The 26,410-nt window shown below is 36.6% G+C and overlaps 1 protein-coding gene across 2 annotated transcripts in view; it reads right to left on the bottom strand.

Annotated features, from left to right (window-relative positions):
- Nucleotides 1-26,410, bottom strand: part of LOC127422215 (zinc finger and BTB domain-containing protein 16-A-like) — a 95,746-nt gene that overhangs the window by 13,466 nt on the left and 55,870 nt on the right. For both annotated transcript variants that reach the window (XM_051665553.1, XM_051665554.1), the window contains one exon: nt 5,001-5,171. In XM_051665553.1, the coding sequence (XP_051521513.1) occupies nt 5,001-5,171 (171 nt within the window). The remainder of the gene's footprint in view (nt 1-5,000; nt 5,172-26,410) is intronic.

Consider the following 26,410-nt stretch of genomic DNA (forward strand, 5'->3'; position numbering starts at 1 on the left):
ACATCTGTAAAACTGTAAAACGTCCACAGATTGTGTAAATCTGATGTTTATGTCTCATCACTGTCACGACTACTATGTTGCTCGGAACTGCACCCAAGAATTGCACACACTATTGCACTTGTGTATATGGTTGTGTGACAATAAAACTGATTTGAAGTGATTTGATTTGATTTGATGTTCCAAGATGGTTTAGGGGGTTGATCAGTGGGACCACTAGTTGGTTAGGTCTGGTAGGCCAACTTGGCTAAGCTGGTGGGGACTGTGTTTGAGCTGGTTAACCATGTTCCAAAACACTGCTTGAACTGGTAGACCAGCTAGACCACCTTAGTTTGGTATAACCTGGATTTTCTTGCAGAGAAGGAAATCCATAGTACAGCTGTCGACAACAAGACTAACATTTCCTTAGTGATAACAAAGGACTGTTTTTTTTTCTCACACATATTGATGTAGCACACAAGAGTTGTGCATGGATTAAAAGTTATTAATATTGAGTAAACATCACAAGGTGCTGAAAGGAAATTATCCGCCACGTTTCTCTTTATTGGCAAAGTCAATGATCAACGAGAGTCTGATATGTGGTGATTTCCAACAGCGGCCAGTTGCTAATTGCTTTCTTGCTCAGACTAACAACCTCTCATTTAATTTCCACAGACAGTATAACGCGCGATATATTTAATGTGTTTCAGCGCGGGCGTGCGGCTTTAAAATCAATGGGCGTTGACCTATGCTCTTCATTATCTCCCTGTTCAAGTGTTAGCCGTGTGCGAGAATAAATTGCATCTCTATTTATGTTCTGTCATGCTCCGACTTAACCCCTCCTCTTAAGAGACAATGCAGAAATTCCCCGAGCACGTTCTCTAAGCCAATTGCAGCCCGCCATTCACATTCAAATACACTTCTGGACGAGATGAATGGGTTTCTATCTGGGATGCGAGAAAAAAGCGGGGAGGGGGAGATGAGATCCCTAGTGAGCAGAAATGAGATGACAGATAGAGTGGCAGTCTTTATGCATTTGTATCAAGTTATCCGATGCACCTTCAGAAAAGCCCTCCAGCCTGTCTGTCATAAAAGTTAATTGCCCAGAGGTGGGCAGCAGGCAGGCCAGACTCGTGACACCACAGGCATGTTAATGCGCTAAAGCCGTCTACTCTGTGCACATTCTGAACACGTCACTCACATCAACTGCAAGCCGCATACAATGGAAGAAACATCCACAGGTATTAGGTTCCAGAGTAATTGTGAATTTGCATTTTTGAAAGTCTGTTTTTTGGTAATGATTTCATCAACACTGCAAAATAATTTTCTTAAGTAGTTTTAAGCATAATTTTAACACAATTTGAAATGTAATTGAAATATTCTTTAATACCACACAAACCACCTTACATAAAAATATTAAGTGAGGTTTATGTTTAAAACCAAAAATGTAACTTAATTCAAGATATATTATATGAAAACAAGCCTTATTGTTTAATACAATTTAGCTTTTCAAGTAAATGTATCTTGTTTTAAGGATGCTTAGATATTTTTACTGGAAAACAAGGCAAAAACATTAATTAAAAAAAGAAAAAGAAATTCTGCCGCAAATCAAGAGGGACGCTCACATTAAAGTGCATATTAATGACTCCACGCTTAATGTTACGTTGATGCTAACCCTCCATAATAAATGAAAAGGGTCTAATTTTACATACACATTATTAAATATTAAAATAGCTTTACCCTGCCTGACAAAATAGCTTGCAAGCCAAGGCCAAAGGACCTAACGAGAGCTGTCTGTGCCATAAGCAATGCTCTCTCTGTGCTCTCTCTGTACTATCAAACACAGCTGTGAACATAGACAGCCGCCACTGTCTGCAAATGGCCTGGCAGCGAAATGGAGAGCGAACAGGAATGGCATATTAATGAGAACAGGCAACATGTGCAGAATGACGAAAGGGGTGACTGGAGACTCATGCAGCCCATTGTTGGATTTGCTTATCCAATTGTAAATACAGTGCAGTAAATATACTCTTTTGTACTGTAAGTGTAGTGACGTTAATTAAAGACGTTAGTCAGGTACCTATATCATGTTGGAGGTTGTTCATGTTGGTGTCTAAGTTTATTTTTTATTTATTAAATATTTTATTGTTGCATTCCAACCAGTTACACCAAATGACAAAAGGTGACAACACACAATACATATCATCTGTTTGAAATGGGTTGGATGTAACCTAGCGGGTAAAAAAGTGGATTCAAGCCACTCCACCAAACCTTAAGAGACAAAAAATCTCGAACAAGATCTCTTTAATATCTCATTTGTTTCTTCTACAGTAGATAGCATTCTCAAGTGTCTCCTCAAGTGGTTTAGAAGTTCTCAACAATGTCTCAAACTGTTCTCAGATGTGCCAAGCTACTGAAGTATGCAATCATCTTGAACATTTCTCATCATATTCTTTCAAGATCAAATTATCTGAGCTATGTCATCATCCACATACATTTTATAGCTCTTATTGTATGTAATCATTTTCTCATTTGTTTCTATTTTTATTTCTTCAACAGAACTTTAGTAGAAACATCTGATAAAAAGCTGATATGATTTTTGCAGGTTGTTCAGTTTACTTAATTAAGATGAACTAAAGCAACACAATTCTAGAACATTTGGTCACAACTTGATCCAATTAAATTTGTAAAACTGAAGTTTACATAATCCATTAGAGTTTGGACTACATTTTCATCAAAGTTCTGTAGCATTGATGAAACTGGGTAGAGGACTTCCATTTCCCAGTATGCTTTAAATGGGACTGGATTGAGTGAACAAATGTTGAAATAAAATTTTTGAGCGAAATGAGAATAGGAGGAGATTTGTTCATTTTTAATGTTCTGTTTTATTGGTATTTAAAAAGAGTGTCTGTTATGCTGGAGTTTTGGGGGTAACCATTGTGGTAAAGATTGACGCTTGTGCTTAGGTTGAGGATGGACTTTCACTTTAAAGTGATGTTTGATTTGAGTGCTGTTTAGCTCTATAAGCAGTTATCAAATTGACAATGCAACAATTTCACTGTCCTTACACTTGCTGTCCTGGCATTAATGATTAATAAAATAAATTAAGTTGGACCAACATAAGAAAATTAAAAATAATTACATTATTTTAATTACATTATTAGTACATTTAGTTTGACGTACCTAATAAAGACCTAATCCAACTAAATTATGTTGGCTGATTGAAACTGACTTAATTTGAATGAAAGAAATTAAACTGCATGTAAAAACTTTCTCAAATTAAATTAAGGGTAATTACTTTTTTATATGTAAGAAAGACCCCCAATATGTCTCTAGATTTTTGAAAGAGAAACCTCTGAGAACTAAAATTTTCCTCTAGAAAATAGCAAGTATTATCTGCTTGAATCCTTGATATACAGTATAAAACAAACACATTGCTTTAACTTTATCTGTTTCCTCTATTTTGTGTGTTGTAAACAAAAAACATTTTCTATATACTGCAATTCAAGAAAAGAAAAAACAGATTTGGCTTGTTGAGATATCTAGTTGACATTTACTCAGACAGTTTGGAACATCAGAATGTGCTTTCAGATGTTCTGTTGGAGCTATTCAAGTACCCGGCGGCCTGTGGCGAGATGGAGCGCATACTTAATGCCTTTGCTCTTTTGAAAAAACAACAACCTTCCTTCATTTCTGGCTCCTCTTATCAAAAATGTACAAGTTGAGTCTAGACTTCAACTGTCTCAGACAATCTTTCTGGTATTTCAGGTCAGAGAGTAGGGGAGAAAGGGAGAGAATGGAGCACTCTGGCAAGCAAATGGATTAAGTCCATGTGTGCACTCTCTGACTGGTGTTCAGTGTTTTCCTATACTGTTTGGATTCGTTTTTCTCTGTTTTTATCTTTGTTGTGGAGGACAGTACACAGATAACTGTATTAAACTCACAAAGTGTACTGATGTGGCCAGTTCTAACAAGCTCCAAAAGCTACATTTTAGTCAGATTTCAGAGAGAATCCAGCCATTGACCTTATCGACCTTGAATAAAATGTGAAAGATTTGGGAGGAGCATGTTTATATAGTTCGACTTGTTGCAGTGATATGGGTAAAAGTAAAGATTATCAAGATTACTCCATTCCTTCTTTCAATTCCTCCACATTTTTTAATTTTTTTACACACACCAAAGTTCTCATATTATACCAGTGGAATGGTGAAAAACCAAGTGTGTTTCAACCACATATTCAAGACATTCTTTGCACTTAAAGTAGTAAAAAAATATACCCTTGCCTGCTTGCCAACAGCATATGGGAAAAGATTGCACTGCATTATTTGTGCAAGTTACCACTTTATTAGGGGTCTATCATTATAGTTGCAGTGAAAAGTGCTAATATGCACTTTAACCTGACACTCAAAAGTCTTGTTTGCGACAAATGTTTATATAACCTTAAGCAAGATTACATGAACATTCTTTTCTCAATATTTTGTTCTGAACTTTTTAATATATTAGCTTGACACCCACTTGCACTTTTCTGTGTTAAATGAAGGTGTAAATTTGATTATGTGGTTTAGATAAGGGATGGGCATTTCGAGTAATTTTGTAGTCGATTAAACAAGTAATCGATTACTTGAAATTTTGAATTTAAGTTCATCCTTCAACCTTTGAAACTGTTTTAATTAGCACTATGCATCAACAAAATCTAGATAAAAAACAACAACAACAATAACAATATTTTCACTCCCACATCGGAACATACGTTTCTTTTTGGGTGAACTATTGCTTTAGTAACGTTGTGCATCCACAGCACTAACCAGTTGTAACAGCAAGATTTAGGTAAGAGAAGCAGTTTCATTGATGCCCATGACAGGCAAAGGCACAAAGAAAAATTGAATTGCAATATTCGAGTAGTGTTTTTACCAGTCGAATATTTAAAGCTGAACAAGTACCCGATTAATCGATTACTCATGCACATCCCTTCTTTAGATTACACAAATATTGAAGAAGTGAACGAGGTTTCAGGTGAAGCTCACCTGTGTGTGAACGGAGATGCCGCTTGAGTGCCGTGTGGCTCGGAAAGGTGCGTTCACACTCGCTGCAGATGTAGCTGCGCATGCCGGCGTGAATCTCCATGTGCTGCTGCAAAGCCTTCTGCGTCTGAAAACGCTTTCCACACAGGAGACAGAAAACGGCCATGTCTGAACCTGACAAAGAGAAAAAAAGGAGTTTAATTAGTATTTAGAGCGAAGCATGGATTGCATTCATTTAGCAACTAACTACATTGTAGAAAAATTAATGAACAAGTCCATAAACTCTATAACAGATGTGGTAAAATTACATACTGCCTTAGTTTCTCTTTTTTCTACAACAAAAACCAGTGCTTTTCAGTATCTATGGCCAATCAATAATTTATCTTTCAAGTATAGCTGTCTCTAATTTAAAATCTTTGTGAAAGCCTAGTGGTAGGCTCGTGAACAGCGATTGACTTCTCACTCAATCAATCAGCATTTACCACAGAGCTCAGAGTGGAAAAAAACATTAGTGCATGAGACACATAAAAATGAAACTCTCGACCTTATCACTGACAGCACGTCTGTAATGGGATTTTTATGTAAATGTACTCAGACAAGTAGCCTGAGCTCATTTTGTTCTATTCTATCCCAGTTTAAGGGCCAACACTGATTGGGGCCCATAATTATGGAGGGCCATTGGGGGCTGAGAGATGAGATTCATACATGAAAACATGTTTGACTGACGTGCAGTGGAGTCCAAAGATCACATTGAAAATCTGGATTAAATTAAACCTAAAAATAAAGAGAAAGTGTAATAGTTATAATGTAAAATGAAGAAGATTCTGATATTTAAGATTCTGATTTCTATTTTAAGGTCTAATGTAAGCAAATGTGTGACACTGACCATGTTACTGTAACTCATTTGTGCACAAGGTGAGTGAAGCATGCATGATGCTCTTTGGAACATTGAGTGCATTTACACGCACACTTACAAACCACCCAGCTCAAGGCATAGTAACATGAAGGGGAGGCCACACGTGGATAGGATTTAAACAAAAATATAAATGTCTATTAATCATAAATATAAAATAATATAATAAAATAATAAATCCAACAAGAACCCAAAAAGCATATCCAGGTGCTGGTGAGTGGAGGCCAAAACCCTGGGGAGAAGGGCCTTTTTATAAGCCTCTCAATCCAGGACTCGTTAGGAAACTCATTGCACCTGGTCCAAGACTCCACCCTGGAAAAGAGACAATGCCCTCTGGTGGACAAAACAGCGCTACCACCCAGGGCCGTAACAACACCAATACGCTAATAAATACCAAAAACCATCTTATCCAAAACACCGGACAATGAAAGAAAACTGCGTTTACATGAGATTTGAAATCGTTGGATTATTCTCTGCTTTTGATGCTTAAATGTAAACAGACATGCACACAACACTTGTGCACATTGGATAAGGTGGTAAGAAAGCTGGTAAAGGTAGATGCATGCGTAAAGGTGGATGCATGCACTGCAAAATAGGGTAATGGGCCAAAAATCTATGTGTGCCAATCGGTTTATGCTTAAACTGTTTAAGACCTTACACAGGAAAGGAAAGCCGTTTAAGGCGTTTAGGTGATTACACACATCATCGGCTTCTTAAGAATAATCGGTGTAAGATTATGCATGTAAACAGCTTATTGTTAAATCATGCTGGAATAACTTGGATCAATAAGTTTTGTACAAACATGCCAGCATGAATGTATGCTGTTATTAACGTCCTGAGACCCGAGTGTGACTGCTGTGTGCATTTTCCATTTTCCTTTTTCGATTTGTAACTAGTAGCACCTAATAAACATGCAAAAAAATAAATAAATAAATTCTAGAGCAAATATTTTTTTCTAAAAATTGATGGAAACATATGTTGACAGCAGGAATAAGTTGTGAAATTTAAAATAATACCAAGCAATAGAAAGTCAGATTATTTTTTTTTTTCATCAAATTATATATTATGTTTCCAGCAGTGTTGGTTATTCAGGTTTTTGAGACATTACAGAGATTACATCAGAAATTAGCATAATTAATTCTGATACAAAGTAATGGCCGGCATCATCCAATCACTGCCAACCATGTTAAATTAAATTATACATAATAAATTCTGAATATATGTACTGATTACCATTGTCCCATGTCTGCCAAACATGTTGAGTGGTCCAAACATCATCTACACCCTGAAACCTTTGATAGGAAGTTTGGACTGGATGCAATTAGCTGCATAGAGAGCTATAGGATGATCCCTTGCCCCCTTGCTCCCTATTTAGTGAATGACTTAACCTCCAGTGTGCTGTCTGTCTGCACTGGTCTCAGAACAGTCTGAAATGCACCTTATTTTCATCCTAACGCTATATAAAGCAGCATTTTTCAGCTTTTGGATGAACCAATTGATTCTCAATGTGATAATGCGCAGCAAATAGAGGATTTCTAAGGAAAAAATGTGCTAAAGTACACATTAGTGTACACTGTATTTAGCAGTGTGGCGTTTTGCGATAAATCGCTCCGATTTTAAGAATGGCATATCGTATGAATATAGGGACTCTAATCTTTTGACTCAAACAGGTTTCAATGTAAAAACGTAATTACAGTTTTTACCAGATGTAGTTTTGTTGACGTTTCGCCCAAAGACAAACTGCTGTAATTGGCGCCATGTTGTTTTGGCACATTACTCTGTATGTCGAAAGTTTAACCCTTTACTAACAGCCCAGAATCTTCTGAACTGAGATCAGCTGGTTTAAATTAAATTAAATTAAATTATGCGTTTTAATTTATAGCAAAGCCAAAATACAACATTCATGCATGTGTCCATGGGGTCGCACAAGATTAAAGCAAAAATACCAAACACTAAGGTCTTTAGTGTATTTAGTAACTAACACTAATTAAATTCTGGAATGCATGTCAACTTTTTCAGTTCAACTTTTCACTCAAATTGTTATGCTCATAATATAATTTTTAGTAAAAATGTTGTATTAACTTGTTTCACTAGAGGTATCAGACTTTTGGTAGCACCAAGAATCACAAAACAGCATCAAAAGTTCAAGGCAAATTTCACTGTAAATGCTACAAAAATACTACCGATGACACATTTTCTGAATTCATTATGTCAGATGCATAACAGATATTTGTGTTGACAATCTTCTTGTTGAAAAGACACTTTGAGAAAAAAAATATAGCACAGGCAAGAAAAGCACGAGAGAAAGAGAAAGCAATGTTATGGAGAACTTAGCTTAACTTCTGATTAATGTCTTTAGGAATAATTTACCTCTACAACTCTAACTATTTATACCATCACTGTGTTCCTCTGAGAACGGCTCCCCTCTCCCATCCTTTCTCATTCCCTCTTTCTCTCTGTCTCCATCATTCCCTCTGTCTAGCTCCCAGCAGAGCTTTAATGGTTCTGAAGTGGCTGACAGAGTAGCTTAAGCTGGATGAATAGGACTTTTAATGGAGCCGGTTTCTCTCTCAGAGTGAGTGTCAGAGACTCCGTGTCTTTTTAGCAGGTGTAGCAGCTCTATGCTCCGTTTCCTACAGGCTTCAGAGCTGCACATTACATACAACACACCTCACCTCCTCAGAGACACAGAACACAAGAAAGAGATATGTCGCCAGCTAATTCTGTACTTTAAAATGAGGAGAACATTTAAAAAGAAAAGTCTGCTTTGTTTCTCAACATGAGGACACAAACATGTACCATAGTATAAACACCTGTCTTTATCTGACTATTTATCTACAGTGTTCCCTATTTGGATATTTAAGCCACACATTAAAATTAATGAATGCTATGGTATTAAAGAACATAATATAAACCAAGTGGCATTTATTTTAAAGAAAGTTAGCACAAGCACATCTTTCAAGCAAAATATCTCACAAAAAATTAATTTGTTAGGTTTCAAATAATAAAACATAGATATAATGTTAAAAATGAAGATTAAGAAAATTAATCGGACACTTTCTGGTTGTCAAATGTAGTGGAACATGTCCATAGTTAATGTGATGAACTACACCTGTGGTTATTCTGCTAGGACACCTGGGTGAACTTGAGGGGAACTGACTTCATACATCCACTAAAAATCATCTTCGGACCAAGTTGTTTAAAAGTATTCGCAAAAATAGTTAAGTGAAGTTAGTTTGTTTGCAAATGCCACTTGGTTTGATAATTTCTCATCTATGCAATAAAATGTATACATTCAGAAACACAAGTGTGACTTACGTGTCCAAATATGTTTTGGGGCCACTGTATATCAAAACACATCATATCAAGTTCTACGTGATATCAAAACATAAAGTACACTATATTGACTGTAAAACACATTAATAACAGAAACTTTACGGAATTGTGTTTGTTTTTACAGGCTTTGAGAAGTCATGAGCGAATGGGATGGTGGGAAGAGGTTGAATCAGGGTGATTTGGCTCTTTATGTGGTGCGTGTGAGTGGGGTCAGAGGTCATGAGTGCAGGAGGCTGATGTGGGAAAGGACCCACCTGTCCCAGAATGCAATGACAAGAGAAAGGAGAAATAAAGGCATTGCACTGGAAATTGCATTGGCAAGTTTAGAAAAATATCACTGCACACTGTAAAATAACGATTTGCAGAGTGTCTTCTGGCATCTTTATTGCATAGGTGTAGATTTAGGTAGGGATGATAGGAACATGTCAATATCCACTTTCAGAAAATCGGAAATGTACCGACCAACATTTGTGCAATTTTACCAAGCAGAAATGATTGTCCTGCCTCTTCTGAAGCAGTGCATAAATGGTGTTGTCAAGTGGCATCTGTGACTTTTCTCAGCGCTGTTCAGGAAGCACCTATCACAGTCATTTGTAAGATAAAATAAAAATAAAAATAAAAATAATAATAATTTCTGGAGATTTCACAGGCAGATTTCCATTGTTATGTTATGACATATCCTTGAAATCAATAGATTTAAACAAGCATACTTTTCGTGCTCAAATGGTTTCATGTCTAGGTCAAAAACGTCCTGAGTTTTGTATGCAGCCCAGTGGAGAATTCTGCTTTTTCGGCCCGTAAGCTCCCTCATGAGGAAGGCAAATTTGAAATTTGATCAGTTGTGAATGAGCGGCAGGGTTTTAAGATGCCAGTTTAACTCCCAATAAATGTTTTTGTGATCAAAAAAGTCATTAGTTGTAAACCTAAAGCCTACTTTGTTCAGGAGGCCTACTTTTTCAGATACAAATGCAAGAACATATACAGTAAATCAATATGAGAAAAGATTATGTGGGAGTGAGGGGAGTTGGAAAGCAGAAAGTGGGGAAAAATATCAATGCTCCATTCTCCCCACAATTTGTTTATTTTGAGATGTCATTTTACCCATGTAAATTGTTAATTTGACCCTACCCTTTGGTTAGATTTCCATTTGTTTAATGCTGGATAATACATTTTACAGAATGTCACTTCATGTCTGTTGGATATCATTTTCTCGAGGGAAAATTTCTTAAAGATAACATTTGATTTTGACCCATTAATCTTAGGTTATCATATCGCTGTCACATTATCCAAGTTTATCGCATATCACATTTTAAACTCCTAACTGTGAAGCCCTAGTGGTCAGTTCTTAATTTGTTTGTTCTTTAGAAATTCTTAAATAATAATAATAATAATAAATAGGCTAATATTTAATATTATGGGGCAGAGAAATAAGAAACTAATTTAATTGAAGAAATTATACTTGTTAAATGAGGTACTAATGTTATTTTGCCTATATTACCAGACTGACTTTCTCACATTTTCTTAATACCAAGCATTTTTAATATTATCCTTTACTATATTTCCCTACCAACTTTCAAACCAAACCTACACCCTTGCTTTAATGTACACTGTCAGTTGGATGTAAACCTCATATTACACTTGTATTTTGAACTAGATTTAACTGAATTTACATTTTCTTAAATGTAATATAAATAAGAAATTGAAAGGTGATAAAAATAAGACATTTTCAAAAAATCTACAACAGTATAACCCATATACAAATATTAATAATATTTTTAAAAAAAACATTGTTTCACTGCTTATTCTTTAATGAAATAATAATAAAGATTATTCCAAACAACTTCTGCCAGTACTTCTTTTGCAATAATTTGTAACTTTTTTAATTAGACTTATTTTTTTAATTTTATTATTTTCACTGTCTTTGGAAGGTCACACCAATTAGACATTTTTAAAAAGCGCAAGTGGGCGTGGGTGGGTGTTTGCGCTATCTGTGGGTGTATTGTATGTTAATGAAGTGGCGCAAAGCACAATTTGCTATTTTCCTGAGAAACAGAAGTCCAAACTCTGAAAATATAGTGAAACATCAAATGATGTCCCTGACAATCACTGTTATAGCTGATTTATGAAACAAAAATGTATTAGATTTAAACTTTCTAGCGGTCATGGTTTATTTTTCTATTATTATTATTATTGTTATGTTTATATTTACAATGTATTTATGATCTAATTTGTATTAGTAGTTTTACACTGTTTTCGTAGAGTGATTTTTTTAAGTCACTGTAAAAGGGGCCGGTGAAAGAATTTGGAGAGTGTAAAATGTTTTGGGGAGGTCGTTACAAAAGATTTTTTGACCACTTCATTATTTTAATATTTTCGTTTTGTTTGAAGTATAATTTGTGATTAGAAAATGTTGGTTGAAGTTTTTGCGTTTCAATAAATGAATAATAATAAAAAATAAAGAAATCCCTCGATCCACAGCCTAATCTGGAAGGCAGATACAATCAATGTTAATACTAGCCATGATCTATGTGTCACTTGATCAACATGATTAATAACACTTACATTCTCTATAATTTTAACAGAGAGTAAATCCAAATCCAGAACCACATTTTCCATGCATATAAAAGGAGTGTGTCACTGTCATAGAAATATAGGACAAGGACGCAGTTAATGTACAAAAGAACATAAGTCCATATTCCTATTCTTCTAATTAATTGCATACAGTCCATTTACACTACTACATTTTTAGTAATGTGCTGTCTTTGTTTATATCGCTGGTGCTTGAGGGAAGGGACTATACAGTGTAAGACACATATGAGAAGAACCTCAGAAATAAACAGCACTTGACCCAGCCCATTAGCACTTTGCGTGCACAATTTCACCAAACCAACTTGCGCCATGACTTAGCGCATGCTTGCACGTAAATACCAAAACATCATGACTATGCCCATTGAATTTGCACGTATGAGTTAAATTATAGCGCTGCGTTTAGAGCTAGTGCTCTAAAAATAGGGCCACTGGATTGCACATAGAGTTCAAGGCTATTAAGGAAATGAACCCTGTTTTTCGTTCTTTTGCCAAATTTCTGTTTCCTTCTATTCCTTTCAGTTGTATCTAGGACATTTCTTTAGCCAAGACTACCATGTAGAATTAATGAGGATACCCTCTCTTGAAGAATAACGCATTAATCATAAAGTGTGCTTTAAAAATTAATATAAAGTTCCTATTCCACAAGCCGTGTCAGACCGATCTTCAAGCAGAGTGCCTGAACTTTAATGTCAAAACTTTGTTTAAACAGATTAAACCAGTTATCCAGTGCGGCACATCTTTGCCTCTTAAGCAAAAATACACAAGGAGCTAACATTGCCTGTTTCTGGCCCGAGATCATTTACAATGGCAAAAGAGGCTGCATGCATCTCGCCTATTCCTACAAATCCCCTTTAATCAGATATGAGAAGAACAGAGCCGAGGAGCAGCATTAGTAAACACAGGGCTACGCGGTGGCTTCATTGGCATTCAAGTGGGGTTAGAGTGCTGCATTTAAAATGCTGCCTGATGAGGACTACAAAATCAAACCATTTGTTACCACTATTGAGGAGCCTGCAGGCAACAGGCAATTAAATTGGAATTAGTGCAGGGAATCAGATACAGATGATTCACAGAGAGAGAGAGAGAGGGGGAGCTGTCAAAGTCAGAGTTTCATTTCGTTTGGAGGGACAAATACTTCAAGAGTAAACACATTTATCCCTCTGGCTTGCAAGCTCGGCAGCATTAGTGCATAATTCTGCCATGATTTCGAACTGGTTACGATTTACTAATGTGGATTGTAAATACAAGAAATAAACATGTTTCTTATAAACAAAATAAATGTATAATAATTGGAATGACTGTATTTAAAAAAAAAAAAATAAAATTTAAATGAAGGCTGCATAGTTTGGAACTGTTCAGACCGAACGTGTTCTTCCACCAAAAATGCTAGATGCAGTGCAAGTAATAGAGCAGAATGCAGAAAGGTCTTTTTAAGTTGACACTCTGTGATGAGGTGCTACTGCGTGAGACGATTAAAAAAAACAGCAAAATAACACAGCGCTCAAAGACATCCATCTAGCGCATGTTTACATATATGAAGAAAAACCCCCCGGAAAAACAGCGAAGTAGGATGCAAAAACATGTCTGGTGTGAATGGCCCCTTACATTTCTGTTGCACTAGCAGCACCATACAGAATTGCAAAAACACTGTGTTCAAAAAGGTTTCCCCTAAACTCCCAATATCTGTCATTATTTAGACAAAGGAGGTTTAATATAGAGCAGTCCCATTCATCTCAATAGCAGTTGCTCGGCTAGCGGCCTAGAAGTACGCAAACTGAGCCAATCATCTGAGCCGTAAATGTCATGTGAATGATCCCTTTATATTAGAACTCCTTGCAGCAGACAAAGAAGAACATGACTTACAGTACGCTCTGCGAAAGCGGAAGTGTGATAAAGGCCTATGCAGACTATTTCAAAGCAGCCTTTTAAGGTTTAGTAATCGCGCAAGGAAAGTGCCACTTTCACAATCGTTACGTCTGTAACGCTGGTTTTTTCTCACTAATGTGAGAATGAGAAAGAATTCAAATTAAATATTACATGTTTTTAGGAGTGCCAGCCCTTCTACATACTGTGGCTATTATTATTTCTGGATTGTGCATTTGAAGGTTTCACAAAGTGTATTACTAATAAATTGTAAATTGTTTTTCATATCGCCGTTTTCATGCTTATAACCGATTTGTCAGTGGTTTTAATTTGGTCAATAATTGGCCCGATAAATATTGGCAGCCGATACATTGGTGCATCCCTATCAGTCACCATTCACTTTCAATGCATCTTTTATCCATACAATGAAAGTAAATAGCGACTGATGCTGAAAGTCATTTGGATTTGGAACAACATGAGGTTGAAAACATGAATTCTGTCATTTACTTACCCTAATGTTTTTCCAAACCCATATGACTTTTTCTTTCAAGGATCACAAAAGGAGACATTTCAAGAATGTACTGGCTACTCAATGAATGGGGACTAGAGCTTTTAAACCTAAAAAAGGATGCAAAAATATCATAAAAGTATTATAAAATTGGGCAATACGACTTGTGTAGTATATTCTAAATTCATATTATAGATTTGTGTGAGTAGACTCTTCAAAATTTCTCCTTCTGAGCTCCACGGAAGAAAGAAAGTCATACAGGTTTAGAACAACGTGAAGGTGAGTAAATGATGACAGAATTTTACATTTGATTGAATAGGAAAAGGTATTTTAAAGAATTAAAAAATACAACAGCTTTAAATTAAACAGAAATTGCAATGCAAACATAGCTGCGAAGCAAAATACTGGAGTTCTTCGTTTCTATTGCATTTTTGCTGTGCATCAATCATTCACACAACCCTCTCTTTGTCATTATTGCCAGCTTCCCCTCTCACTTTCTCAGGGATTACATTTACAGACCACAAACCGCTGACCACTCATACTTGTTAATAATCGTTAGGACAGGAAAAAAGCCCTATGTGACTCCACAAACAGTTGTGCCTAAAGCCCCTACACTGGAATGCATTGTACCTATTGGTATAATTTATTCCGCAGGCCATCTGGACATTGAGGGGACAATCAGGCTTAGAGTATGAATGACCCGCTCTATTGTTTACACGTACACAGGTCCACCTCTTACTCGGCTAATCTGTATGACTCCTCTGGCTTTTAAAGCACACTGCTGCTGAGGTGGCTTTTCCGCAACACAAAAGATCTTGGCGGTCCCTCATTAAGACGCCACCACAGGACTGTGTCCTGCCTTATTCTGCTGTCTGAGGTGCCTGGTTAATCATTAAAGACTTGGAATCTTAAACAATTACAGGGCAATTAATACATAGTAGGCGGAAAAAGATCAGAATGAGAGAAATGGAGAGTTTGACCCTATCATCTATTGAACATTTACTAAGGTTTTATGTGTTAGACATCAGTAAAGTAGGTAGAGAGGGAGATAATATTGTATACAGTGGTAATATCTATTTTATACCAAGGCATTGGTTATTTCTTAATTCTGATTGGCTGACAAATATTCCAAGAGGTTCATTTTCTATAAATGCATGGCTATTGAGTAGTTCCAGGTTTGTTGACCGCATTACAGTTCATTTCAGTTGTTGACCGCAATAAATTTCAGATGACCAAGTTTAAAGAGCTACACAGTCCACCAAAGCAAAATAACAAGAAAATTACATTAGTGAAGGAAATCGGATAAAAATGGCAAACTATTTTTATTTATTTTGAATATAGATATAGTGTCCTATATCTTTTTATAACTTATCAGATAGTTTTTTGCACAGCAGACGATCAAAAATCTGAAAAATTCCATTGACGTACATTGACGAAATGTTCAAATGAGCCAACGGAATGTTCGTGAATTCAAAGTCCAAATGTCAAATTCAAAAACTGTCCAATTCAAAATTAAACAAACCCACCCATCCATCCATCCATCCATTGGTTTATCTGACTACCTATGTGACACGCTGCATCCGAATATCCTCACTTCCCTATTATATAGTATGGCAAAAACAGTATGCCAATGGTGTAGTATGTCTGAATCCACAGTATTCACACAGCAGTAAATGAGAAATACCCGGATGACCTACTATTTCAGGCGAGACTTTGAAGTACAGATCAACTGGACACTTAACAATCCCCTAATCCCTCGAGAGCAAAACACTGGATCTGAAGGTACGCCGATGAATCGCGAGTCAGATGGCTCTTCTCAATAGTAAATCCTATTTATACTAAGATAATTGTTCCATGTGTTTAAATGGTGTTTGTTTAACAAAACCAGAGCAGATAGTTTTCCCAGCTGTTCTTCTTACATATATTCGGGTCACGAATGCCCACGTCCCCTGGATGAAGTATGTCAGAAATCTGTTCATACTACTCGTATGCATAACTAAAAGATCGTACTGTTTACCGCCCGAGAAGTGTGTCCTTCATCAAGTACAGAAAATACTGTGACAGTACGCGGTTTTGGATGCAGCTACAGGCTGTCTAAATACCTATCTATCTAGCTGGCTATTTGTCTTCCTGTAAGGTCTGTATAACCTACAAACTTTTAAAATTGCTTAAACTTTCAGAAAAGGCTTTATCAATCCAACATCTAAGTTTGTCTTGACAAACGTAACCTATCTAGTTTAGTTTAAATTAAATTATTTTATTATGAGAGAAAAAAAGAGCGTGGAGTGACATGAGAGACATGACACTAAAACAGTGTAGACGGATTGCTTGCAAGGGACAACGGTCCAATAAAGAGTTAAGCGACTGATACAGAAAAATTACTTGACTCATGTTAATAAAGCCTAGAATTAAGTTTCATTTATTTGAACTGAACTGAATAGAATATAATCAAGTTAAATTTAGCTTTTTTGAATGTAAAAGAAAAAAGAGTGGTATAGAGTTCTTGTACAGAGAAAAAAATCATATCCCTGTCTTATGTAAAGGGGAAATAATCCTCTGAAATTTATTACAGAGGTGAAAGGTGCTTTATATATATATATAGAGAGAGAGAGAGAGTGAGAGAGAGAGAGAGAGAGAGAGAGAGAGAGAGAATAAAGGCCCAGATATACTTCCTACGAAATCGAAGAATGAACGGGTGTGACGCCATTTAGAACAAAATCTGTCCAAAAAGAAGGTGTTTTTGCGTTCATTTCGGTGGTTTGTAACAGCTCGCTGGGGCAAACTTAAGAAAAATTCTTACCGGCTTCTAAACACCTTCTTACTATCATTGGTCCACGTCATCGATAGGTGTGACCTGGAGCTCCACCTACCTTGAGGCTGAAAGCTGATTTTGTTTATATTGTTTAGTCAGTCAAAATGAGTCACTGTGAACAAACCGGGGTGTAGAGTTATTAGCGAGCTGGTGCAAATTTACGATCATTCGCTTAGAGACATTTTCCAAGACCATGTCATGCGATTTTTGTCTTGTTTTATTTGTCTACAAAAGGAATCAAATCTACTCAAATACTCTCGAGTGCCCATTCACTCTTTTGTTTTATATGCTGCTTCACTCATGTGCTATCTGCAGTGAAAACCATTTATACATCTGCCCAAAGTAATATATGCCTCTGTCATCATTCTTTTCTCTTTATTTTGCACATTAACACTTTGACACGCTCCTCTTTGCAGTAGTATCAGTGTCATCATAAATTACAAAAGCAGAGTGTAATCGCCGCGTATAGCATGTTAGCGCATTAGCGTCATGAATTAATAATGTAAACAAGACAAATTAAAAATTTTCTACTGCATTAATTTTCCTTTAAATCATCATCGAGTGGTTAAAACAACTTCTTTTACTGACCTCGTTTGAATTTTACTCATAGAATGAGGCATAAAGTCATTGATCACATTTTAATCACATTAGTTTAGGTTTTACATGTAGCATCCTCATGTTTAAATGCTCCTCATGCCTTCCACAGCAGTGTGGTGGGTGTCTGAATGTTCAGAAACAGTATGTCATTGCTCGGCTGTTTAGAACTTCCTTTTATCCCTGAAAGAAGAATGAATAAGAAATTTTACGGAAGTATATCGGGGCTTTAAGAGAGAGAGAAATGTGTACAACTCTGTAGGGTGTCAGTATTCATTCAGAACAAGCCTCTCCATTCACAACACTTAATAAGGCCTAGGTCACAGGAAACAGGTGCTGCCAGGATCTTAAACCTCAGAGAAACTTTGTATATTTATACATATTACATGATGTCTGATCAATGAGTTCTTATGAAATATGAAGGAAATATAAATTTAGGGTAAACATAAATGAATCATTTTCTCAGCAAAAGCTTTAACCCTCATGTTCAGCTGTGACCGACTGCCTAGAGACCCAAATATTATATGTGTAAAATAAAAACAGCAATTTTAAAATCAACTTTAATTTCCCCCTTTAAATATGTGTATGTGACTTGATAAAAACTACTACTGAAAATTGTATTTATATGTCGTGTTCCAGTGACATTGTTCATAAAAGATGAGGAAAAATGCTACAAATGTTTTTTTTTTTTTTTTTTTTTTGCTATTAAAATCTCTCAGACCTCTCAGATTTATTTGTTCTGTTGAGGTATAATATATAGTGTCTATATTAAAGGAATGTACTGTAGCTCTTTTAGCTCTTCCTGGAGGTGGCATTTGCTACGTATCATGGGTAAAGGCCAGCAGGGGGCGCACTGTGTAACAACAACTCATGATGCAGCCCATCACTCAGCTCTGTTCACATTCATAAACCTGTAGCTGTGAGTCACACCTCTGTCCGAATAATCGTAATGAGCAACATTTATATCGAGGATGTTTGATATTTCTCTCTGCATTAAGATAAGGATCTTTCAGGATGATTCAAATGCAACCTATGGGACCTAACTAAAAAAGTACATCAAATATTGGAATGGGTAATGCAGGCTGTTAAACTGATAGTCCACCAAAATAATGAAAATTCTGTCATTTTACTCATGTTACCCTAATGTTGTTTAAAACCTGTATGACTTTTTTTCTTCCGTGGATCAGAAATGAGATTTTAGATGGTACCACCTTAGTCACCCTTCACTTTCATTATGGTAAAAAGATGAAATGAAAATGAATGGTGACTAAGGCTAACATATGGGTTTAGAACAATGTGAGGGTGAGTAATGATGACAGCATTTTCATTTTTGGGTGAACTATTCCTTTCAAACCAATACGAAGGAACTTACAATAGGCCATATGTATTTGTCTTTAACCAGTCCATAAATCAATACACCTCAAAGCCTCTGTATTGACACAGCAGACCCTCACCAGGAGTTTCTCACCCTCAGTTGATCGTCCTGCCAATTAAGAAAATGAATTCCTAATTGAGATGCTGCCTCCCCATTTTTCCCAGGAAGAGGAGGGACAGCAGCTGAAGGGAAGCTCTAATAAGGCCCCTCACTGTACAATAGTGAGTGGATTTGCCTTTCAAACTGGTCAGTTGACCCCTTGACACCCGATGACTACAAAGTTCTGAATAAAAATAAAGGCCAGAGACTTAATCCAATTCCCACAGTGCTGGTACGCAGAGTGCGAGAACATCAAACTTTTCTAGGAATCAGAAGCAGTTTTGTGTAACATTCTAGGGAGAGGAAGGAATTTAAAACACTGCTATCGGAACAATTCAGACGTTACAAGTCTGAGAGAAGCAACAAATTCTTTAATACATTTCTTGCACATTACACAGTAACAAGACAATAACAAGTGGGTGAATCTCACCAAAAATTTCAAGAACATGCCCGGGTCATATTTCACCTCAAAATCCAAGGAAAGAAATAATAAATTATGTTTTGCTTCAAGAAAAAGGAGCATATTTTAAGGACCTTTGAGAATTTGGGCTTTGTGACAATGACATTTTCATGTCATTTAAGGACCCCCCACCCCCAATTCTCATTACTGTAATGCAAGAAATGCTCATTCTCATTACTATAATGTGGAAAAAATTATATATTATTTAAATTGTAAAGTATTTCCATCATGGTAGTATTTGTTGTGCTGCCTGTAATTTAATAATAATTTAAATTTAATGATAAATGAACTCGTGTTCATTCTCAACATCTGTCATTTTTTGTATTTGTGATCAGGCTGTCTTATTATTGGCATATTTGACAAAATCCATCTTTCTTTTTACATGTTAGCCTATGCTTGTGATGGAGTGGTATTGGAGCAATGGAAATGCTGATGTCCTGACTTTCAGAAAAAAAAAATGCTCCTCCGGGGCAGGAAAATCTCACCGTTTCGCTTCTATTCCGCAAAGCTCCTGTAACGTGAGTCACGTTCACTGATTGGAACAATTGGGACCACAGTCGGCTACGATGTGTATCGTACAGTCTGACATAATGTTGCACAGTGTGCCATGGCGATATCAATGCGTTCTTATCATACAGTCTGACAAGCAACTATCCTAAAGGACTGTAAAAATCCTACAGTGTATAGCAGGCTTTAGGGAAGAAAACAAAATGTAACAATATAATGCTTTATTAACATTTTCCAAACACAACCTTTCACAGTATAAAGATAGAAATGCACTAAAACTGCAATTTAAATAACATTAAACGTTTCCCAAACTGGGAGTTTGACTAATCTCCCCATAGGTTGCATATTCATTTCAATGGGCATTAAATCTCTTAAACTCTCATCCTCCACAATATTAATCTGCCAGTAGACTGTGGCTATCTACATTCTTACAGCAATTGTGAAGCTGCATTCATGGTTCGCATCAGAGCGTCAGCACCAGTGGCAGACAAGTGTCTCATTCTGCGTTTTCATGATAGTTAAGACTTGACATGCTTCTATGGTAAATAAAATGCTTGATTTCTATCACAAGTCCCATCTGGGCTTGTTTTGTACATCAAATTGCATTATGAGATCCTTTCTCCATCTTTTTATTATGGAAGTGCTGTTGTATGTGTGTGCAGAGATTCTTTTATTTACTGATATAACAACATCCATGGCTCTATCAAAGGAAAGGAGAGAGCGTAACAGCCGCGTAATGCTATTTTATGCTAAGCTTGTAGACTCACCTTGGTATAAGGGCTCTGGTGCGTGTGTGTGAGAGTTTGTGGTGTGTATGTCAGTGTAATGACTCCGGGCGGACAAATGACAAAGGTTCCGCCCTGCCCAACATGTGTTGTATAAACGATAAATGCATTAATCGTGATTAAGAAAAATTAACGCTTTAAGCTTTTAAAATTAATCGCATGCATTAATGCATTAATTCTGACAGCTCTAAAAACCAAAAAATAAAAAAAATACACAAAAGGTCATTCCGGAATTTGCAGGCAAAATGTGCGTAGTTGTCATGAAAATGTCATAATACAAAAAAATTCTGAATGGTCCTAAAAATCAACTTACTATTCTTTACGCAAAAAAATAAATAAAATAAAAAAATGTTTGGGGAGAAATGTGACCTGGACATGTTCTTGACAGGTTTCATGGATCAGTTAAATGAGTTACATAAAAAGTGTAATTTCATATGCTTAAAATCATATGCAGAAAATTGCATGTGATGCATATATAAAGCATATATATGATGCAACCATTTATTTGGCCAGTCAGACCAGTGAATAGAACACATCTTCTCAGCAATGTTTGTTAAAAAAGCCCACTGTCAGGAGATATAAACATGAAAGTTATGCAAACAGGCTCAACAAATACTTCTAATCTCTTTATCTCTGGACAAACTGGGTAGATTCACCTGTTGTGGGCTAATTCGGTGAAGAGGAAGGTCTTTCTGATAAGGATAGAGAATGCAGGTCCACACAGAGACATATTGTGAAACTCTGTTCCTTTTATTGTAGCCATCAAATCTGGCTGGTTTTGTGAGCAGGACTGATAAGCAAGATAATAACTGTGTGAATCACACATCTCAGGTTTCTTCATCAAGAACAAGATGGATCAGTGGCAAATATTCATTTGAATATTTCCTGAACATGCCACCTAGTCTGATCAGGATTTATTTTGCCAAAAATCAAACATCATGTCTCTCAGCAACCAGAAGAGAACACACTTTTCTGTTTGAAGCTGTTTCAGATAATCTAAGCATTCACAAACAAGTCACTTCTTTTTGAGACTATCAAACTATTCCCACACTGAGAATCAGACTTATTTACATTGTAAATTACACAAAGACTGCAATTTATTTAATACTACTTAAAGGTATCTACAATCATCTCCAGAATCTAATTACAACTACAGCCTCTTGAGTACAAAAACTAACAATATAGAAGTCCTGCTGTTCAGCCCATGAAAGCTCAGAGAAACAGGAATCACAGCCTGAGGAGATGCACGTGAAAACGTTCTTTTCAAAACAAATGACCTGCTTAGCAAAAAACTGTGGACACCCCGTGATGCCTGTTGCATTTCATGGTGCCTCCTAACAGGCCAAAATGACTTCATCTCTTTGCATTGAACTCATAGTACAATAAGAATTAGTCACTATGTGATGAAGAGACATGCTGGGAAATCTGCCGCACCACTGAGACAATCAGTCTTAGCAGAACCAGTGGGGGGGTCCATGCTTACTCAGCCCTGGCCCTTTAAAATCTTAATAGATACAGTTGGGTCATGACAGAACAGAAGAGATCCATTTCTCAGAGGATGTAAACATCAATACTGGCACAATATCAGCAAATCAAAAGGGTTTGTTATACCAAGGGGCCATTCACACAGAATACGCCCTTGCGATAAAAAATCTAGATGAAGCGCCACAAATAAAGTAAAATGCAGAAACCCATTTAACCATTTAAGTTCTTTTTAACTTGACACTGTGTCTAAAAAATGTCCGTATAGTGCATATTTACATAGGAAAACAATTGAAAAAGGCACAGACAGATGCAAAAACACATTTGGTGAGTGGTTCCAAAGGCCACATTCACACTGCAAAGTTTTGGGGGTGATGATGACATTTAAAGGTGCACAGTAATTGTTTGCTAATTGCTTAACTTTTAAACAGAAAGAAAGTGTAATAGTAGAATAGGTTTTTCTGAAAAATGATGTACATTCAACATGCAATGGGGATTCAGATCAGTCTTAGAGAAAAAGCTGCTTTATTCTACATGGTGCTGGGTGCACATTCATGATTGCCACCATGTTGAGATCATATGACCAGCTGAATATTACTTGCTTTATCTCAATAATCACTTGTAATTTGACGCTTTCATTTGCGGAATAAATTAATCATGGCTGACTGCGAATGGCGCATTTTTACAATGACATCGGTAACTGTGAACATCGTCATCGATAACTGCTGCATCTACGTCGCAACATAAACACAAATATTACTGAGAGCACCATTAAATGCATGAATAAATCCCCTAAATTTTTTGTGTTGTGTGGGCCATTTTCATCAAACACGAGCAGAGTGAATTTCTTTATAATTCATTAATAAATACATTCTTGCGTAAACCTTTCGGCTTGAATTGAATGCAACAATTCACATAACAATTGATTCACAAACTATTTACACAGAAATTCACTCTGCTTGTGTTTCATGAATGAGGCCCACAGAATGATAATTTACGGGATAATTTGGTGTGTGTATGCAAAAAAAAAAAAGAGTCACTCCCGAACTTGTGATGGTTGACGGTAACAATAGCATTGTTTTGTTTTTGACAAAAAATTAGTGAGCAAATATGTATTCAGCAATTTTTACTGAACCTCTGTTGGCAGGCATATAATTGACATATTGTGCACTGTATAATTGCACTGCATTAACAAATAGTTGTTCAGTTTGGTTCCGTACACACTATGTATATTTAATGAAAATTCAGTTGTACCTGAATCACAAGAAACTCTGGGCGATATCTGCGCTGCTTTAATGGCCATAGGAATTGACCCTTCGCTAAGCTCCGCCCCCCTTGATTACGGTCGCTCGCTCTGACAAGCTCTGCAGAACTTCTCATAGGAATGAATGGGAGATTGCCTTCAACAGCGCGGATTTTGGCAAAATATTATCATAAAGAGAATGGATAATATTCTCAAGTTGGCTGGAATGAAGAGTGACATTGTAAGGCATATTTATCTGACATTTTTTGTAAAAGAAATTGTTTAATTAAACAGTAAATTGATTGAAAACTGTGTAGACTGTGAATCAGAATTAAGGCAAATGATTATCACAGTCACTTGAAAAGAGAAAAGCGTCATTTGATAGCGATTTCACACCTGATAACATTAATGTAAGTAAACAGAACTGCTTATAACATCTCATAACACACTCATTTTTATGCTGTGAACTGTTTATTTCCTATAGCTTTTACTATTACATTAATCAATCCATAAATGAATTAACTTTCAGTTATTAGCTTTAATTTACCTAAGAGGAAATGTAGATGTCCTCGCTGATGTTACTTATGCTCATTTGGGAATGAGGACTGACACAGTTTAATCCATAATATGGTCTTCTTTACATTTATTTAAAGTTTTTATTTTTATTTTTTTAAGAAAGAATAACACTGTGTGTATGCTCTCTGGGTACCTTGTGTCACTATTTCAAGTGACCCGGCAACAAAGTGTTTTACATTTTTTGGATAATTTCGATAAAATCCCACTACTCGAACTGCTCAAACACACATCACTCCCATAGAATCTCATTGAAAAATAGCAAATGCTTGCCAGAGTACTGGCGGCCCGGCAACAGCTTCTAAGACAGGACTGGTCAGAAACACTTTTAAGGTGGGGCTTAGTGAAGGGTCAGTTATGCAGATCAGGCATTGGCACAAACACACCCACATTTGATCCTTATTGGATGAATTCCTACGGCCATAGTTCATAGAAAATGTACACAAACTTTTCTTTTAAAAAAAATTAAGTTTACTGCCTGCTTTCCTTGGGCAGTAAGAGCGAGCTGAAATACCATGCGCAAAAGTGCCGCAACTGTTTAGTGAATTCTCCCCTACTGTATGTGTTTTCACAAGGAACTTCTCAAATGCACAAGTGGAGGTTAAAGTTACTGTACCTGTAACCTCTCAAGAGTATACAGTATCAACAAAGCATATCAGAGAAACATAAACTCAATGTATTGTTGGGCCTCATGTAGTCAGATAGAAGACAAAGGCAGGCCTAACACAGTCGTAAAACCTAACTCAGGCCCCCACATACAGGTGCATCTCAATAAATTAGAATGTCGTGGAAAAGTTCATTTATTTCAGTAATTCAACTCAAATTGTGAAACTCGTGTATTAAATAAATTCAATGCACACAGACTGAAGTAGTTTAAGTCTTTGGTTCTTTTAATTGTGATGATTTTGGCTCACATTTAACAAATACCCACCAATTCACTATCTCAAAAAATTAGAATACATCATAAGACCAATAAAAAAAACATTTTTAGTGAATTGTTGGCCTTCTGGAAAGTATGTTCATTTACTGTATATGTACTCAATACTTGGTAGGGGCTCCTTTTGCTTTAATTACTGCCTCAATTCGGCGTGGCATGGAGGTGTTCAGTTTGTGGCACTGCTGAGGTGGTATGGAAGCCCAGGTTTCTTTGACAGTGGCCTTCAGCTCATCTGCATTTTTTGGTTTCTTGTTTCTCATTTTCCTCTTGACAATACCCCATAGATTCTCTATGGGGTTCAGGTCTGGTGAGTTTGCTGGCCAGTCAAGCACACCAACACCATGGTCATTTAACCAACTTTTGGTGCTTTTGGCAGTGTGGGCAGGTGCCAAATCCTGCTGGAAAATGAAATCAGCATCTTTAAAAAGCTGGTCAGCAGAAGGAAGCATGAAGTGCTCCAAAATTTCTTGGTAAATGGGTGCAGTGACTTTGGTTTTCAAAAAACACAATGGACCAACACCAGCAGATGACATTGCACCCCAAATCATCACAGACTGTGGAAACGTAACACTGGACTTCAAGCAACTTAGGCTATGAGCTTCTCCACCCTTCCTCCAGACTCTAGGACCTTGGTTTCCAAATGAAATACAAAACTTGCTCTCATCTGAAAAGAGGACTTTGGACCACTGGGCAACAGTCCAGTTCTTCTTCTCCTTAGCCCAGGTAAGACGCCTCTGACGTTGTCTGTGGTTCAGGAGTGGCTTAACAAGAGGAATATGACAACTGTAGCCAAATTCCTTGACACGTCTCTGTGTCAGTCCATTCCTTGTGAAGTTCACCCAAATTCTTTAATCGATTTTGCTTGACAATCATAAGGCTGCGGTTCTCTCGGTTGGTTGTGCATCTTTTTCTTCCACACTTTTTCCTTCCACTCAACTTTCTGTTAACATGCTTGGATACAGCACTCTGTGAACAGCCAGCTTCTTTGGCAATGAATGTTTGTGGCTTACCCTCCTTGTGAAGGGTGTCAATGATTGTCTTCTGGACAACTGTCAGATCAGCAGTCTTCCCCATGATTGTGTAGCCTAGTGAACCAAACTGAGAGACCATTTTGAAGGCTCAGGAAACCTTTGCAGGTGTTTTGAGTTGATTAGCTGACTGGCATGTCACCATATTCTAATTTTTTGAGATAGTGAATTGGTGGGTTTTTGTTAAATGTGAGCCAAAATCATCACAATTAAAAGAACCAAAGACTTAAACTACTTCAGTCTGTGTTCACTGAATTTATTCAATACACGAGTTTCACAATTTGAGTTGTATTACTGAAATAAATGAAC

This window comes from Myxocyprinus asiaticus, chromosome 31 (genome assembly GCF_019703515.2).
Source record: "Myxocyprinus asiaticus isolate MX2 ecotype Aquarium Trade chromosome 31, UBuf_Myxa_2, whole genome shotgun sequence".
NCBI lineage: Eukaryota > Metazoa > Chordata > Actinopteri > Cypriniformes > Catostomidae > Myxocyprinus > Myxocyprinus asiaticus.